At 52.2% G+C, this 17440-nt stretch overlaps 8 protein-coding genes across 9 annotated transcripts; 2 read left to right on the top strand and 6 right to left on the bottom strand.

Annotated features, from left to right (window-relative positions):
- Window positions 1–283: 283 nt before the first annotated feature.
- Window positions 284–2848, bottom strand: HMPREF1120_07204 (uncharacterized protein; the record flags this gene model as incomplete). Its single annotated transcript, XM_009161421.1, has 1 exon — window positions 284–2848. The coding sequence occupies one exon, from the start codon at window positions 2846–2848 to the stop codon at window positions 284–286; it is 2565 nt and encodes an 854-aa protein (XP_009159669.1).
- Window positions 2849–3959: 1111 nt separating this feature from the next.
- HMPREF1120_07203 (alpha-mannosidase) lies at window positions 3960–7282 on the bottom strand (the record flags this gene model as incomplete). Its single annotated transcript, XM_009161420.1, has 2 exons — window positions 3960–4578; window positions 4632–7282. 2 exons carry the CDS (start codon window positions 7280–7282, stop codon window positions 3960–3962), a joined length of 3270 nt encoding a protein of 1089 aa, XP_009159668.1.
- A 600-nt stretch (window positions 7283–7882) lies between these two features.
- HMPREF1120_07202 (uncharacterized protein) lies at window positions 7883–8800 on the bottom strand (the record flags this gene model as incomplete). The annotated part of the gene is made up of 1 exon (XM_009161419.1): window positions 7883–8800. The coding sequence occupies one exon, from the start codon at window positions 8798–8800 to the stop codon at window positions 7883–7885; it is 918 nt and encodes a 305-aa protein (XP_009159667.1).
- A 996-nt stretch (window positions 8801–9796) lies between these two features.
- On the bottom strand, window positions 9797–10621 carry HMPREF1120_07201 (uncharacterized protein; the record flags this gene model as incomplete). The annotated part of the gene is made up of 1 exon (XM_009161418.1): window positions 9797–10621. The coding sequence occupies one exon, from the start codon at window positions 10619–10621 to the stop codon at window positions 9797–9799; it is 825 nt and encodes a 274-aa protein (XP_009159666.1).
- Window positions 10622–11804: 1183 nt separating this feature from the next.
- Window positions 11805–12431, bottom strand: HMPREF1120_07200 (chromatin modification-like protein EAF6; the record flags this gene model as incomplete). Its single annotated transcript, XM_009161417.1, has 2 exons — window positions 11805–12245; window positions 12294–12431. 2 exons carry the CDS (start codon window positions 12429–12431, stop codon window positions 11805–11807), a joined length of 579 nt encoding a protein of 192 aa, XP_009159665.1.
- A 170-nt stretch (window positions 12432–12601) lies between these two features.
- HMPREF1120_07198 lies at window positions 12602–15177 on the top strand. 2 transcript variants are annotated; one of them, XM_009161415.1, is made up of 4 exons: window positions 12602–12775; window positions 12828–13023; window positions 13119–13209; window positions 13256–15177. In XM_009161415.1, the coding sequence occupies exons 1-4, from the start codon at window positions 12713–12715 to the stop codon at window positions 13371–13373; spliced, it is 468 nt and encodes a 155-aa protein (XP_009159663.1). In that variant the 5' UTR covers window positions 12602–12712; the 3' UTR covers window positions 13374–15177. The 2 variants fall into 2 exon arrangements, with proteins under 2 accessions (XP_009159663.1, XP_009159662.1); XM_009161414.1 differs by having other exon boundaries at window positions 13074–13209.
- Window positions 13401–14885, bottom strand: HMPREF1120_07199 (uncharacterized protein; the record flags this gene model as incomplete). The annotated part of the gene is made up of 1 exon (XM_009161416.1): window positions 13401–14885. One exon carries the CDS (start codon window positions 14883–14885, stop codon window positions 13401–13403), a length of 1485 nt encoding a protein of 494 aa, XP_009159664.1.
- A 60-nt stretch (window positions 15178–15237) lies between the features above and the next one.
- On the top strand, window positions 15238–17403 carry HMPREF1120_07197 (ATP-dependent RNA helicase eIF4A). The gene is made up of 5 exons (XM_009161413.1): window positions 15238–15563; window positions 15677–15751; window positions 15810–15878; window positions 15932–16933; window positions 16990–17403. Exons 1-5 carry the CDS (start codon window positions 15530–15532, stop codon window positions 16998–17000), a joined length of 1191 nt encoding a protein of 396 aa, XP_009159661.1. The 5' UTR covers window positions 15238–15529; the 3' UTR covers window positions 17001–17403.
- Window positions 17404–17440: the final 37 nt, after the last annotated feature.

Here is a 17440-nt window from a genome sequence, read left to right as displayed (position 1 = left end):
AGCAGAGAGAGCAGAGAGAGCAGAGAGAGCAGAGAGAGCAGAGAGAGCAGAGAGAGCAGAGAGAGCAGAGAGAGCAGAGAGAGCAGAGAGCGCAGAGAGCGCAGAGAGCGCAGAGAGCGCAGAGAGAGCAGAGCAAGTACACTGCGGTATATCCAATCCATTACTTTTAAACCACTGTGTTACATATCCGTCAATGACACCCGACACCCTGATATAAGAACCTATGAAACCACTGGTGTCATAACAGGAAAAACACTGGGAAGGTAGGTACCTAGGTAACTAACTAAAAAGCATCTTCGAGCGGACAATCGACCGAATCATGTCCGTCCCGCTCACACAAAGCGCACCATTTCTCCGGGTCAATGACACCGCTTGTTCGACCTGCCAACATTCCCGCCTGGGCGCCTGTGCCTTCGATTAATGTAGGTGCGGGTGCTGGCTTTGTCGTATCCTTGGGCGGCGGCGAGGGTGGAACGTCGCTGACACCATCACCGTCATCGTCATCTATACCGTCGTCGTCGAGAGACGAAGATTGCAGCGGCTGGCTGCCCGTATTCTTCGCCCTGTTGAGACCCATCATCAAAGGAGCTGGTCGATCTCTATTCAGAGACGAAGGTCGGTCGCGCTCCTCGAACTTGGGGTCCCTTTTTGTTCCTGGAGGACCCTGCTGCTGTTCATTTGAAAACATGTTTGTACAGTTCAAGATGTCGTGGCCGCCTTCTTCGCATATTTCGCACCACAGAGCACCATTTGCGTTTGCGTTTGCGTTTGCTTGGGACGCCGTCGATATATCCGTCACAACATCATCGTCGTTGTCATCACCATTGTTCCTTTCATTGCCACCATGTTGACGACTATATTGCTGTCGTCGTTTGACAGGCGAGCCGTCTGCCGTTGTCGTACTGGTATGACCCCAGTTATCTTGCAAAGACTTGTCAAATCGTCCTCTTCGGGCAGTAGGACTCGTAGAAGAACCACTCATGACGACCGTTTTCTGACTTCCTGTCGTGCCGGTACTTTGATGTTTGCCGCCGCCGCCGTCAGGCAGATCCTCGCTATTCCCACGAGAATGTCTCATGCCGGTATGAATCCCAAACGGCGATGCGGGCATAGGGAACTTTGACAAAGTCACGCTATTACGCAACTGCTTGACTTCATTCTCCAGCTCTTCTTCGTGCGCATTCTTTTGTTGCAGCAGGGCTTCGAGGTCACGGATCTGTTGTTGGAGACTGAGGCGGACGTCTTCATCACCACCCTCCTGAGGTGTATGTGTATTTGTATTCGTTTTGGCCCGTTGAGCAGCATTTTGGTCTGTTTCATGACTGCCAACATCATTTGCTTTGTGATGAGACTCGTTGAGATTTTGAATAATCGCCTTGAGACCGCGGATTTCATCATCTTTGGCGTTCAACTGAGCTTCCAGGTCTTGCACATTACTCGCAGAATAGCCATTCAACTGTTCTTCAGTTTTCAGCCGGTCCCTTTCTCTCCGTAGTTCCGACCTGGACCTTTCCACTTCTCCCCTGAGAAACTCGACTTCGCTCCGCGCCTCGGCCTCGCCTCGTCGAGCATCTTCCAGCCCCTCTTCAAGCTCCAGAACCAGTTCCTCCAACTGCTTAAGTTGCTGCGCCACGCTCTCGACATCTTCGCTGCGGTCTTGAAGGGTCCGGATCTCTTCGAGCAATTCGTCCACTCGTTTCTCGTACACCCGTTCGGTTTCTGTGCTCGCCATCTCCAGAGTGTCGATGGTGGACCGAAAATCCGCCCGATGTGCGTCAAACTCGGCCGTGAGCAGTTTGATCTTTTCGTTCTTTTCTCGGATGATTTCGCGCAGAGATGTCACGTCTCGAGGGAGCTCTTCTTCGTCTGCTTCACCACCGCGAGGTCCTTTTCCACCACCGGCTTGGCCACTCTCAAGACCAGGCAGTAGTTTCTGCAGCTCGTTGAAGTTGCGCTCCATCTCGGCGACCGTCGAGCTCTGCTCGCTTAGTTGTCGTCTTGCTTCGCCCAGTTCCTCGTTTAGCTGTCGTATTTTGGTCTCGTATTTCGCAGCAGCAGCTGCGGCATTACCTCCTGCGTCGGCAGCATTGCGATTGACGTGAGGCGTGGGCGTCGGGGTCACGTTCGGCTCTTGCGACTCGTCGAAACTCGATTCTGGTCCCAGTGACGGACTGGCACCTGACCCCGCTGCTGAGCGATTCGGCGTAGTATTTGCAGAACTCTGTCGTAGACTCTGGCTGAAAGCGTTGTTGTTGCCGCCGCGGCGTGTTTGTCCCGCCATCCCGTAGTGTTGTCCCAGTCCACCTCCATTCGTACTACTGTTCTTGGCCAGTCCGATGCCGCTGGGTCGGGTTTTGGGCGTCGCCAATGTTGTTCTCGGAGTAGGCGTGTTGGCTGTTTTGCGCAGTGGACTCGACGGCCGTGGTAGCGATTCTCTCCGGACGGGAGGTTTGAGCGCCGGGCTTGCTGCGCCGTTCCTCACGCCAGGACCGATGGATTGGCTAAAGTTGGGCTTTGCAATCGCCGGCGTCCGGCCGCCTTGGTTGAAACTGCTCAGTCGAGTGGGAGTGGGAGTCCCCGGGCTTGGTCTGATGCCGTTGCCGCCCAACCCGGCAGACTTCTTGACGGCTTTTTCCAGAGGCAGAAAGATGCCAGACCCGGGTATCGTGGTTCGGAAATACTGTCTGCCATCGACTTCGCCGGAATTCTTGCCTCGCGGTGCGTACTCTGGTGCCAGCTGGACGCCTGCGAATGTTCCTTTCTTGCCTGCCACGGGTCCGATGAACTTGACCACGCCGTGCATGTCTCCCGGGACAGTGACAGTGTCCCCGACCCTGATTGTGCTCATAATGGAGAGGTGCAGGTGTATGTTTTCCTCCTATATTAAGGCCGCTGCGGGTTGTTTTTTCTTCTCTCTCTGCAGAATCGAGAGGAATATAGTATCTGTCGAAATCGCGTTGAGAGGCGTGCGCAATGTTAGGGGGAAGAGGAGAGGTCTCGCTTCGATCGCACCGCGGCGCTCAGGCTGCAGTGGCCTGAGAAAACGATGCGCAGTCAAGGCGCAGAGAGGGCTTCAGGAGATGGATGGAAGCCCAAAAGGTTTGTCGCTCACTGGCAGCTGGAGCGTTGGCTCGGCGGCCTCTACATGAGAGTCACTTTAAGTCAAGCGAGACAGGGGTTGCGCTCGGCGGAGCGCAGGAAGCGATGGGAGTTGTTTTGGTTGCACAACGGACGGGAACAAGTTCAGTTGTTAGACTGTAAACAAAAGACGTAACTCGACCATCGCTTTTTAGACCGTCGGGGAGCGCCGCAGGACTAAGGGAAATGTCTCGCTGGCTTGGGCCTATCCACGTTCGGGCACCACCAGTTCAGGCCTGCAGATGTGAGAGGCGTGTAAAGGAACAATTGAGACTCCTAATAATTGATTCATGATGCTGCACAGCGTGTCTGATTTGTTTGTCAACCTGAACCTCTAGACAAGGATGTCTGTTTTGTGGAGGTTGTTCTAACCAGGGTCAGTCGGGGAGAGCCAGGCCTGAGCAGAGCGGCATCACAACCACAAAGGTCCTCGTCAAAGTGTAGAGACTTAGAGTCGTCTCTTTAGGAGGGGTTTATTGTCTCTTACTATTCGAGATCACAATGCAAGTGAATGATGAATCGGGATTCTAGTTGGTCTTGATTACTGCTTAGCATCAGCCTTGTCTCTCCAGTGATCTGGCCCCTAACAACGATATGTATGTTCAAGTCCATGACGATTAGATATTTGCTGCCGATGACAAAGTGAACTTAGATGGCATCTAGATAGCTAAGTTTTTCTGAACTAGATAGGCTTTTTGTATCCTTCCTGACCTCATGTGCTTTTGAGACTACTACCAGGTAGTATATCCCGCCGTCGTCCTATCTTCCACTGCCCTGACACTCAGGATACCAGTACCAAGCAGAAGCTCCTCCTTTTCAGATCACAACTGCAGCCGATAGGTCGCCACCTCGAATGGCCGCAGTTCAATGTCAATACTGATTTTGACCTTGCCAGACATCTCGAGCTCTTCCAGATCATCCTCCAAGACATTGGTCTTGTAGGCCTTCTTGACCGGTAAAGTGGTCTCAATGGTGCCTCGACTCTTTCCTCCCAGACTTTCGTAGATTCTCAGCACCACACTCTGACCGGAGCGCTCGGGGAGTTCCCCTCGAGAGACATCCTTGTCGTCCTCGCCGCGCTTGACGCAGTCCAGGACAAGGGATTTCGCTCCGGTCAAGTGCACCGCATTGAAGAGTTCCTTTGCCGGTTTGTCTTCCACCAAAGATGCCAGTTGGATGGGGTAGTTGAAATTGTAGGCTGCTCTCACGGTACTGCTACTCAATGCACCCTGGTGTGGCATGATGGCCCACTTGATGTGGTGTCGACCCATGTCGGCATGTGCATCGGGCGCCTTGGGAGCACGCAACAAGGACAATCGCATCAAGTTGCCACAGGTCGCGAATCCGTACTTGGAGTCGTTGAGGATGGAGACTCCGTAGTCGGCTTCTGAGAGATCGGCGAACTTGTGGCAGCAGACCTCAAATTTGGCCATGTCCCAGCTAGTAGAAGTCAGCAGCTGCAAAATATTTTCATTTAGGTGAACTGAACTTACCTGGTGTTGTAGTGAGTTGGACGGCGAATGATCCCATATTGCATCTCATAGCTTGCCTCAGTGTTGACTACATCGACCGGAAATTCCACCTTGAGGAATTTCATGGTTTCACGCCATTCGACCTCTGCCTCGACAGTCACATATCCAAACTCGCTTTGGCTCTCGCAAGCATCAAGGCTGATCGTCGTCTTCACCCAGCTGTCTTTGCTGATCTGAGTCTTGCTTGCCACGCTGACTCGATACGGTCCGTCCTCAACGATTTCCGAGGGTCCGGAACTCAACTCTTTACGAGACTCCAAGTGGAAAACTTCGACATCCCACGCCTGCCAGTAGAGCGGCTTATCGTCGAAGATGACCAGTTGGTTGGCTTTGCCGCCCTTGGCGATGACCTCGCGATCAGCCCTGAGGTCTATCAGAGAAGTAATACAGCCTGCCTCCACTTCAACCCGATATAGACTGTTCTTCAGCACAAACACGCCTTTCCTGGTTTCCTCGACAGATGCTGTGGATTGTATGGCTGATGCCGCATGTGTCTTGACGACGCCTGTACCTCCGGAAACAAAAGCATACTTCTGGTGCTGCGGCTTGGCTTGCGCTTTCGGGATCGGAATCAGCTCCGAGCGCTTCCAGGGAGCAGTATTGATGGCCACGAGTTCAGCATTCGCTCTGATGTTTTGTGAAAGGCCAAGTACTGTAAGTGCTTCCTCTTTAACCTTTCCTCCAAGTTTGGCATTGTGGGCGTACAAGGCGTCGGAATCATCGTAGCACATCTCAATGGAACTGCCTGGAAGGCAGTCGTGGAACTGACAGAGCAACACATTTTCCCACATCTCGTCAATCTCCTTCTTGGGGTATTTGTAGCTTTTGCTCTTCAAGCTGGCCAAAGTCGCCAGATATTCAATGTCATGCAACATGACTTCCTGTTTTCGATTGTTGAGTTTGTTGTTCGCCTGAGTCGTGTATGTGCCTCGGTGGAGTTCAAAATACAGCTCACCATACCAGGTGACGAACTTTGTACCCTCTACAGCTTTCTTTTCCAGATTGGCAAAGAAATCGTCCACGGACTTACCCATCGTGACTCGTGGAAGTCGACCAACGTTATCACTCAGCCCGCGACACCGCCTCAATTTCTCGAGCATTTCTCTTGTAGGACCGCCGCCACCATCTCCTTTACCAAATACGAGTAGAGAGGTGTTGTCCTGGTCCATGCTCTTGTGTTGAGTCACGCTCCTTTTGACGTCCCCAAAATGAGCATCTGCGGTATAAGTCTCGCTCGGGGCCATATGACAGATGACCTGGCTCCCGTCCAAGCTAACCCAGTTGAATGTGGTATGAGGGAAGTTATTGATGTTGTTCCAGCTCAATTTCTGGGTGAAGAACCTGGTCATCCCTGCCAGCCGGCAGATTTGGGGCAATTGGCCGGAATAACCGAAGGTATCAGGCAGCCAAAAGGTCTTGCACCTTTCACCAAAGTTGCTTTCAAAGAATCGTTGACCGTAGAGAAACTGTCTGACCAGAGACTCACCGTTGGGCATGTTTGTGTCGTGCTCCACCCAGCTTCCACCGATCGGTTGGAACTGGCCTTCCTTGACTTTTGCCTTGACTCGATCATAAACATAGGGATAGTCCTGCTTCAGCCACTTGTATTGCTGTGCTTGACTGCATGCGAAGCGGTGCTCTGGATAACGGTCCATCAGGTCACACTGGTTCGACCAGCTCCTTGCCACCTTGCGCTTGGTTTCGGCCCATGGCCAAAGCCAACAGGTGTCGATGTGACAGTGGCCAATGGCATACACGATATCTTTGCCAGGCGAGTCATAGACCTTTGCAGAGTCGACGTGCTTTCCGAGGTATTTCTGTGCAATCTCGCGGCCTCTCTTTATGGAGTCAATGGACCCGTCTCCTGCAATAAATGTATCCATGATTTCGTTGCAGACCCGCAAGGCTTCGTGTCTTTCCCAGCTGTCCTCAGGGAACTCCCTGGCGGCATCTCCAATGATCCAGAAATCCACGTACAGTTGTCTCGCCGCCAGGTTGACATCAACAATCTGTGCCTTCCATAGGGTATAGGACTTGTTTGGATCCGGAGGCTGGATGCTATCTCCACCAGGAGCATTGCCGAACATTCCGTTGCAAGCCATCTCAATATAGAATGTGTGCTCCTTTCCGTCTCGCCAGCTTGTGGGGAGTATCCATTCAGTGCGCTCACCGCCACCGGTCAAGCCTTGGAGAGGCTTTCCGTCGTGTGTCCAGACCAAACCTTCATTGTTTGCGTCCCAATGAAACTCCAAGTGTTCACCATCTCGCATCGACTCGGGAACTGTCAATTGGATCTTGAACCAGTGAGTGGACCATGCAGGGCCGAAGGACTCGCCAAGATGGGTAGGTCTGAACTTGTGCGAAGTTGCTTCTTCGAAAGTCGGCCGTGCGAGGTTCGGAGGAGAATAAACCGACAGCTTGATATGGTCACTGTCGTTACAGATGTTGTGGTATAGCTTAGCAAGAAGATTTTGTTTCTCATATTGCCCGCCCGAGGTGAACTGACGCAGACGGTCGGTATAGATGCTTTCGATGAGCTTGCCCACAGGCTTGGTGGCCAGCTTGGGGTAGGGGACCGGCGATGCTATACGAGCGGACGTCTCACCCCCCATTGTTGCGGCCCTTTGGATGATTATGGTTCGACGGGATGAGAAGTGGAAGACTCAGATTATCTGGACAGCAGTAACGTCTTCCGTGAAATTTGCCAGGAACGGAAGGACTGGCCATATATGCCTGACGTCGCAGAATACAGTATAGCACAGTATAGAACATACATTGTAACGTATGTAGGAGGTGGTTTCGGGGAATCCGCCAGCCAACTCCCCGCAGTCGCCCGCGGGGCCCGAGGGGGCAGCCACAGCCGCCGAACAAGTTCAAATCTGGCAAGTCGGGTCCGGAGAAAGTCATCCCGACGTCAACGGCGGAGTTTGCCGCCCGCAGCCTTGTCATGAAACTTTGGTACCTCATTCAAGTCCTATACCACATATGCTAGTACCGTACACAGTACATTAAAGAACCTACTAGGTAGTTGTACTACGCACACAGATGTTCGCAAAGCCATCCATCGCTTCAGTGCTTCTTGATTTACGGTAAACCTGGTAGCTGGCTATGCTCAACACTCACCATCAGGACTCAAGAACGCTTCCGCTCTCCATTCTCGAAAACCTCTATTACCGTCGACAATGATTTCGTCTTCTGCTTCGCCGCTCGAATCATATCCATGGGAGATCCGACTCTCTTTCATGTCGCTCCAAAGCATCCAGCGCCTCTGTTTTCTTCGGCCCCACCAGAATAATGCTCTGTTTCAATTTCCTTCGCCTTTTCTGTGACGACTTTCGGGTCAGTTTTTGTTTCGCTCCTTCAAGCACCCCTACGAATTGGCTCTGGCCGCTCTGGTAAGCTGATAGGAGGCTAAAGGACTTCCCCCTCTGTCGACGTTGCTGGCTCTCTTTCTCTCTTTTGTTCCTGGCTTTGTTGGACCATATTTCAGCGCCATAAACCTGGTATGGAGTTGCTGGGATTGCCAGCTGCTTTTGGGGAAAAGGTTCTTGCTTGCCGTCACTCCTGCTGGACAGTGAGAGGCTCCTCAACAAGCTGTTGACGTTCTGCTGCAGGCTGGACCGGGCGCTGCTCTTTCCCGACTTGATCATGTCGAAAGAGGACGTCTTCTTCATGCCAGGATATTTGGCTTCGGCGTAGGAGATGATGCGCTCTTGCTCGTTTTCCGTCAAACTGTTCTCCAGCCCAGTACTACTTTCTGCATCATGCCTACTCGGTTCTGATACCGGGCTCCGGCTGACGAAGCCTTCGGCCAGCCAGTTCTCAGACCAGTTCCCTCCACCTTCAGCACCCTGCACGACCTCATCTGTGGTAGGGGCTGAACTATCAATCTGAGAATGACTGTCCCATCCGTCCAATAGCGGGCTGGGCGGACTTGAACAGCTCAGCCGCAGAGGAGGCGGAAGAAGGTCGGAGTCGTCGATATCTGATATGGTGCCAGACATGGCATCAGGCAGTGGCGGGGTGTGCGTGATGGAGATGGATTGTTCAATGGATGACACTTGCGGTGATGGAGGGGCCAGTTGGTCATACGCCGCTTGGCGATGATAGTCCGAAGATGAACCCGACATGGGCGAGACAAGCTCGTTGCGACGGTCTTGGAGCGCGCGGGAGAATTCGAGGAAACTTGGAGCTTGTTTGTTTCCCACCGGGAGTGTACCTGTCTGAGCGGCTGCAGATCGGAGTGAAAGACTCGAGACGGTTTGGCGGGCTTCGGAAATGGAAACAGCTTGGAGGGAAGGGGAGTGGCTAAGGCTTAGACGCTTGATGAGCAGCGGTGCCACTGTATCTCGGTAAGCCTGTGGATGATGAAGTCTAGGTACGGGTGCAAAGTCGTCCAGCTCTTGATAGCCACCATACATATGAATAATATTACTTATGGTGGTATCCGTGCTATACACGCTCGAAGAACGCCTCTTTTCGAAAGGTTCGAGGGGCAACGGCTTGTCCCTATCAGATGGCGTCGACCTGCCCGAGGTATGATTTGCGGCAACTTGTAATGTGCTTGAGCTTGAGGGCGGTGGGACTCCCAGTTCGAGTCCTTGTCTCTGCAGGTTTAAAAGTGCTTGCGATGGTGGAGGAGATATCATCCGAATTCGAGGAGCAGAGCTTGGGCGGGAGTTCATTTTCAGTCAAGAAAACAGAAAGCCAACAGCATCATTGCCTCGTTGACATCGACAGTCACTGGATTGGATCGAAGCTCAGTCGTCCTGTTCGTAGATTTGCTGAACCGTCAACTCATGACGGCTAAGCCTCTCAATCAGCGCCATGATTGTCTGAGAAGGTGTTGGCACAGGCAGCGTGTTCAACAATGAACAAAGAGTGCCGTGTTCAGCCGCAAAGCACCTTGCATCCGAGAGATCAATGACTTGAGTCATTGTCGCTGATCACCGTGGACAACAAGGCCGTTCAGTCAATCTACCGAAGACGGAACAGGGTGACCTGAAGGGTTAGGTCTGATATGCTCTGTGTTGGAGGACAGTGGAGATAATCTGCTGAAGACTTCGTCCACATTCCGCTGACATTCCAACGCAAAACGATCCCTTACACACGGAGCTTGCCCTCGGTTAGAGCTTCGCAGCGGCAGCCAGGTCTTCTTTGGTAAGCTCGTCACCTGGGCGTCTTATGTCGCCCAGTCGCCCAATTTTGCGTAGACGGACTATCATATCTTCATCACCAAAGTGACTGTTATGCTCGAACTCCGGTTCTTGATCGTAGGCGTAGCGAGCAGCATCAACCAAGATCCTAGCAGTCATGCCGAAAACTCGGTACCTTTCAAACTGGTCAAGATGGCTTGCGACCGCCTTTTGTCCCTCGTTCTTCTTGGGTTTTGAGACAATCTGGTTTGTGACAGGGACAAAGAAATTGTGCATCCTCCACCGACTCTGGTGCCAATCAGTCCAGGCACCTTTGTACCAATCGCTTGGTTTCCCGGGAAGATTGGGTTGGTCAGGCAGATCCTCCTTGTACAGGAAGTTCTTGAAGGGAGCCGAAAATACAGCCGCCACCTCCCTTGCATCTAGCCTGGGAAGCAGTTTTTCTGCAACATTGGCGTCCAAGCCCGTCTCAGGGTCATACGAATGTAATAATGCCACGCAAGGGCGAACCACAAGTTCGGTTTTGGCCAGATTGGTGGGCATCTCGCACAGGTGTTCGACTTTGAACGGTGGTGGCAATGCCCCGTCCCGTCGTGGCAGGCCTATCTCCTCCGAGGCCTCGCGCCGTGCGGCTTCGAACGCCGTTTCGCCTGGTTCAGCTTTGCCTCCCGGTAGTGCTGCTTGTCCTGAATAGGAGCTGAGCGTAGTCGCACGCATCGTGATAACCACCCTTAAGCCGCCTTTGTCATCTGCGAACAGCAGAATAAGGACAGCAGCCTTTCTTGATAGCGGCATTGAATCCCATGCACTTTCTGGCGGGCGGTACGCCCTCAATCTCTCGACCGCTTTCTGCTGCAAGGTTACTATTGTTCATTTCATTGGTTTGATGGCAGCACATACAAGTGATTCTGGTGATAGTGGTGGCATCCTGTTTCCGTGGCTTCGCAAGAAGATGCTTTGAGATACTGGACCAGTGAACCGCAATGACCTCAAAACCCTGACTGGAAGGCTTTGGAAAAGCATCAGCCGCTCATTAATCTATGAGAGATCCTATTATGAACACAACAACTGATATTGAGACACTGTGGTCAGGCCAGACGATGGATTCCAACCCACTGGCACTGCATTGCCGTTCAAATCCGGGGATCAACCGAGGCATTAATAGACACAACGAGCCAGTCATCCCCGGATTTACCACCACGAATAGACTTGGTTGGACAGCCCACGCTGCACAATTTAGATGACATACGTCGTTTATTAGAGTCTAATGAAACACTGAATAGGTGCTTTGCAAAATCCAATTTGTCTTCTGAGGCTACAGTCATTGCAGAGTAGCCTGCGTGGTGTCTAACCTGCCCATGCAGGCGCGAAGCGGGGATTCCGTTCGACCCATTCCTCCAGGAAGGAGAGTTCATCGGTTCGTGGTCACAAATTCGGGGTCTCAAGCCAGCTGTCATACTCCTTTCCGGCGAAGCCGGTGACACCGATGGATATGATGCATCACTGGCTGTGTGGCGCGCCATGCGCCCTAATTGCCAGCGTGATAAATTTCATGGGGGTGGCCTCCTGACCAATCCATATCAAACTTCAACTGGTCCACAACGGGGAAGTGTTGAACAAGGTATGTCTCATAAACGGCCATCAGCATCGACCAGCTGGCGAATTCTCTCTCGTTCGGCTTCCAAGAGAGCCAAAGTGCATGGAGGAGCAGTAGCAAGTCCCGTTGTTGAGAGCACTTGGATAGAAGCCCCTTACACCCGTTGTCGCGTCAAGCAAGAATCAGTGCCACGCGATCGACATGTGTGGCGATAGTTTTCATGCCACAAGCGTAGCGGCAACATCTGAATGCAAGCGAGTGTGTTGCTGGCCGATCGTCGTTGATGCGCATCTTTCATCCAACGCGCAAAGCCAGCATCTTTTGTCGATTGACAGTCCAAGGCAAAGGCAGCGCAACGCTCACGTCGCGACCGTGTTGTCTTCAATCGTCTTGTGCTTTCCTTGAGCTCCCAAACGAAATCTTCTGGCGCTTGTTGGGTCTCGTCTCCGCGTCATCATCATTTGCCGCTGTACTCTTCTTTTTCTTCTTGTCTCCTCCACGCTCTGTGGTGAAACTACCTGTGGGCGTGCCGGCATGGTTGGGCGTACTGGTGGCGCTGCTAGGGGAATCCGAGTCTCTCAAATAGGACACTGAGCTGCGCGAGAATATGCGATCGGAATCATTCACTACCGCTTTCCGTCGTCCCGCACCAAGCCCACCGCCGACCGCGCTTCCGGACACGGTGCCTCCAGCGGAATTGGCTGAAGCCGAGACTGCAGATGCCTTGATGTAGTTGTCGAAGCCTTTTACGATGTTCCCTGCAATAGATGTCTCCTCAAGGTACGCGGTCTCTTGACGGTAGATCTGGTCTTCAAGCGCAGCCTGTAAACGATGAGTGACGGCGTTGTTATCAATCCGTGCTCAACTTACCATGTTGCGATCGAGAAGGCGCTTCTTCTGTAACGTGTCCCGCAAGTCGCGCCGGAGTTTCTCATAATACGGAAGTCCCGGTCGATCAGCAATGGCAGAGGCCTTGGAGCCGGTGCCTGGAGGCACATTTTCGACCATGCTGAGCGCTGAGCTCGTGAGAGTGGTATGCGTAAGTTCCAGGCAACCAGGATTCCGTGGGAGGTTTTGGTGTCACCGAGTAGCGGAAATGTTTGCTGTGTTTGCACGGCCGTCGAGGTACTACTACCTAGGTAATCTTTAAGTAGTAGGCGCTTGTTCAACCCCAAACTGCGCCCGCAATTGAACCTACAACGCACAACGAGACTCAACGTGGCCGTGAAGGTGGACGCTCATTGTTATACAGTTGCGATTCCGCGTTCGAGCGCTGCTACTATAATACAATGGACCACGCACACATGGGTCATGGTGATATGGACATGGGTGAAGGGCAGTGCTCCATGAACGCAAGTCACCTATACCCAGGGAACTGTCAATGCTGTCGGCTAACTGCAGCAGATGCTCTTCACATGGTCCTCGAAGAATCTATGTATTATTTTTCCGCAATGGAGAGTAACGGGCACGCACTCTTTTATCTTATCCCTGCTTGCCATCGTCCTCCTCACCGCAGGCTATGAATGCGTACGCGAAATCAGCAGACGATATGAGCAGATCCACAAGGCTCGCATGGCTGCGTACAGCACCAGTGCTTCGAGTATGTCTCCCTTGCGCGTCTATATCACGGCTGTGACTGAGGTTGTGAAGGCGAAGACACACAAGTCAACGAATCAAACTCATTGCTCGTCGTAGGGAGAGAGTCCAAGGCAGCGGCAGAACGTCAAGGCACCATTATCAAGGCAGCCCTGTATGCTGTACAGGTGTTCTACAGCTTCTTCATCATGTGGGTGATACATTTATGCCGAAGGACCGGTACTGACAGTATACAGGCTTCTGTTCATGACCTACAACGGTTGGGTCATGCTGGCCGTGGCTGTTGGTGCCTTCATTGGGTATCTCACCTTCGGCGATAATCTCACATCAACCAAATCGGTCGCTTGTCATTGAGACCTTTCCAAGACGGCAATATTGCGGCTATACTTCCTCGTCATCAAGGTCGTCGCCAAAACCGAAGCTGAACCCAGATTGTTCTCCACCGGTTTCTTCCTTAGAGACCACCTCCTCCCACTTTCTTTTTTTGTTGGCAGAGTCCTCCAGGGCTGCCGCTAGTTCAGGGTGCTTCTGGTGTAGCCGCTCCATGAAGAGCCCACAAGGGTCCGTGATGCTCTCCTTGAAACCGGAGACTTGATTGGCTTTGTGTTTGAGGAACCTGTACGTGGCGCCAACGTGAGACGTCGGCACGAAGTTCTGGGTTATGGCGATTGCCGGGTCGAGGTTAACTACCAGGTGCCACCAACCAGATGGCACATGCAAAACCTCGCCCTCGCGGCAGATACCCTCCAAACAACCGGGTGTGCTCCTTGCTTCAGCATGGAAAGACATCAGCCACTCCGCAATGCTTAAGGGAGATGTAACTTCGCTCTGGTCCTCACTCATATAGACGCCAGGCGGGAGCACAGAAGCAGGAAACATGACCCAATATTTCGAGCCCCGGATAACCGCATTCCAGGCACTGGTCGCATTTGGATCTTTATGGAACGTGCTTCCACTCCGCTCCGGACCAATAATTAACCACCTGTGGTCTGGTCTCTGTTCTCCCAGCAGTTGAAACAAATCCTCTTGGAATGCTTGCGCTGCTTCATAGTCTCCGTTCTTTCCCACTTCCAAACCCATCTTCTCCACGAAGCCACGATCGAAAAGGTACAATGGACTTTCATCTTTCGTACTGTTCATGTAATCCACATAGGTTCTGAAAGGCCAGTCCACGGCTTCGGCGCGAAAAGGGACATCTGCATACTCCTCGAGCAGAGTTTGTAGGTTCCACTTCTTGTATACCGGCCATTGCTTCACCGGAGATGTTAAGATAAAGGGACGATCGGACCATGACTCGTTGAACTCTGCAAGAGATAAGTCCTGCATGCGTGGAATCTGGGTGTGAGAGGGAATATTTGAAACATAAGGTGAGAGGGAGATCTGGGAACAGAGAAATGGACGATGCAATGCGTCAGAGAAGAGATGTCTGCAGTCCACTTTTGCAAGGCTGGCTGAAGGCAGCCGTCTCAAGGATGACCGCCAACTTCCACGCCATGAGAAATCCTCAGTCATATTATTGACGGCAAGATCTCTCCATAACTGATCAAAGGAACAGTAGGCGTACAGACCGCGACATGTGCTTCCCAGGTTGACCAAGCTTAACTGGTCGAGGAATTCCAAAAGTGTTAGCAGGAAAGCATCTGGCAGCATGCCGAACAAGCCCATGGCGGCCTGCACATTTTCTTGGGATGTTAGAGCATTCCCCGATGGGCGGACCCCTAGAGGGTGTTGGTCTGTAGGGGTCTCGGACAGATCTTGTTCGTCATCGGCGATTTGCCCCTCGGTTGGCAGGTCCGGGGTAGGACCCTCCGCATAGATCGGTATCTCCGGCTGTCTACCGGTCTGGGTGGTTGTGGTTGCGATCATCTAACCGATACATAATAAGAAACAAGTCTGGAAAGCGACCGAAAGTGAACGAGGCTGGGACACGTGACCGGACTCAAGGCTCACTTGATCTGGAGGAGAGCTTCCGAGAGGCGTCTAGAACAAGCAATTGGTTGGATAATCACCGAGTAGAGAACGTCAGGTTGGACATCAGACAAAATGAATTGCGCCACTGTGGAAAAAGATGGACAAGGCTGGACTATCAAAAGAGCGATATCAAGAGGATTTTATGCGGCGTTAGTGGCGTTGAATTACAAAGCCAGTGAAAAGTTGGGGAGAAAGTCGCTAAAAAGTGAAGTTTGAAGTTCCAAGCGGCAAAACTTCTCTAGCGCCGCGCCAAGACTTCTGCGAAAGTCAAGTACTCGCCGCAGTCCCTCAGCAGCCCAAAATTTTTGATCCTTCATTCTTACCACCTCCAAAACAATAAGAATCCCGCGACATCTTCTCTGGTTCGTTCGGATTCTCACAGCAGAGAATCTTCGTATCGAACCCAACAAGAAACCTAGTATTCAGCAGGCTTAGACGCACAGGAAGCGCCTAAGTCATTCTCACGCCACTTTCAACTTCACGCTCTAACAACATCACCGGCGAAGTCGCCTGTGATCCCAAGTTCTTCTATCGCAATCATGGCGGACAAAGGTCTTGAGGAAGTCCCAGAAGGTATGTCTTGACTCTTTTCGACCGCTGCAGCTGCGATCATGTCGATGGCGCGGCAGATCGATGCGCAGCCTGACCAAGATCGACAAATTTGCTAACTTTACGTGCACAAACAGGACAAATCGAGTCCAACTACGATGAAGTCATTGACTCCTTCGACGCGATGAACCTGAAGCCTGAGCTTCTGCGAGGTATGTGCTGCAACTGCAAGATCCGTCCAAAAAAAAGCTTGATCTGACAATTCCACAGGTGTTTATGCCTACGGTTTCGAACGTCCATCTGCCATTCAGCAGCGCGCTATCATGCCCGTCATCAAAGGTACAGTTTTCCCAAATGCACAATCTTCAACTTTAACTAACATTTCTGCGCAGGCAACGATGTGATTGCTCAAGCCCAGTCTGGTACCGGCAAGACCGCGACCTTCTCCATCTCTGCTCTTCAGAAGATCGACCCGAACCTCAAGGCGTGCCAAGCGCTTATCCTCGCCCCAACCCGTGAGCTTGCTCAACAGATCCAGAAGGTTGTGGTCGCCATCGGCGATTTCATGAACGTCGAATGCCACGCATGCATTGGCGGCACCAACGTTCGGGAGGACATGAAGGCTCTCCAAGAGGGACCCCAAGTCGTTGTCGGAACCCCTGGACGTGTTCAGGACATGATTCAACGTCGTGTTCTCAAGACCGACAACATCAAGATGTTCATCTTGGACGAGGCCGATGAGATGCTTTCCCGCGGTTTCACCGAGCAGATCTACGATATCTTCCAGCTTCTTCCCCAATCGACCCAGGTCGTCCTGCTTTCGGCTACCATGCCTCAAGATGTCCTCGAGGTCACCACCAAGTTCATGCGCGACCCTGTCCGCATTCTCGTCAAGAAGGCCGAGTTGACCCTCGAAGGTATCAAGCAATTCTACATTGCCGTCGAGAAGGAGGAATGGAAGCTCGACACCCTCTCCGATCTCTACGAGACCGTCACCATCACACAAGCCGTCATCTTCTGCAACACCCGAAGAAAGGTTGACTGGCTCACCGACAAGCTCACCGCTCGTGACTTCACCGTTTCGGCCATGCACGGTGACATGGAGCAGGCTCAGCGTGATGTTATCATGAAGGAGTTCCGATCTGGTTCTTCTCGTGTCCTGATCGCCACTGACTTGCTTGCCCGTGGTATCGATGTCCAACAGGTTTCCTTGGTCATCAACTACGATCTCCCGGCCAACCGTGAGAACTACATCCATCGTATCGGTCGTGGCGGTCGTTTCGGTCGAAAGGGTGTTGCGATCAACTTCGTTACCGCCGACGACGTCCGCATGATGAGAGAAATCGAGCAGTTCTACAGCACTCAAATCGAAGAGATGCCAATGAACGTTGCTGGTAAGCATACTTCCTGTCCAGTTAAAACTGTGAAAACTCATACTAACAAATCACAGATCTCATCTAAGGAGTCAACACACTCAAACATCGGATCTTTCGTTGTTTCAACCGGCATGTGGATGGCGTTGGTTGCTACGACATGATGTGGCCGCCTGAGAAAAGTGGGATGAAGCCTGTGTCCTGACTGCTTGGCTCAGAGCTGTCGCCACGGGAAAAGTCATGTATTTTCACTCTTGTTACCAGGTCTCTTTCATGAGCAAACGAGCGCGCTGATACCACATTGATGACCCATGGGTCGTCGGGATGTGGCAGAGTTCGCGGGCGTCATTGCTTTTTAATGCTAGCTAGCAATCGTTGGCTATCATTCTCTCAGACTGCACAAAGAATTCAAAGCTTCTCACGTGTTATGAGGGATGAGGACCAACTGCTTCTTGCCATAGACAGGTAGAGAAACTGATTCAAACCAAAAACGTCGTTCGTGCAGTTGCTGTTTTTGCTTGCTTGTGC

Source organism: Exophiala dermatitidis, assembly GCF_000230625.1.
Source record: "Exophiala dermatitidis NIH/UT8656 unplaced genomic scaffold supercont1.6, whole genome shotgun sequence".
Taxonomy (NCBI): domain Eukaryota; kingdom Fungi; phylum Ascomycota; class Eurotiomycetes; order Chaetothyriales; family Herpotrichiellaceae; genus Exophiala; species Exophiala dermatitidis.
This window is presented reverse-complemented; position numbering and strand designations above follow the sequence as displayed.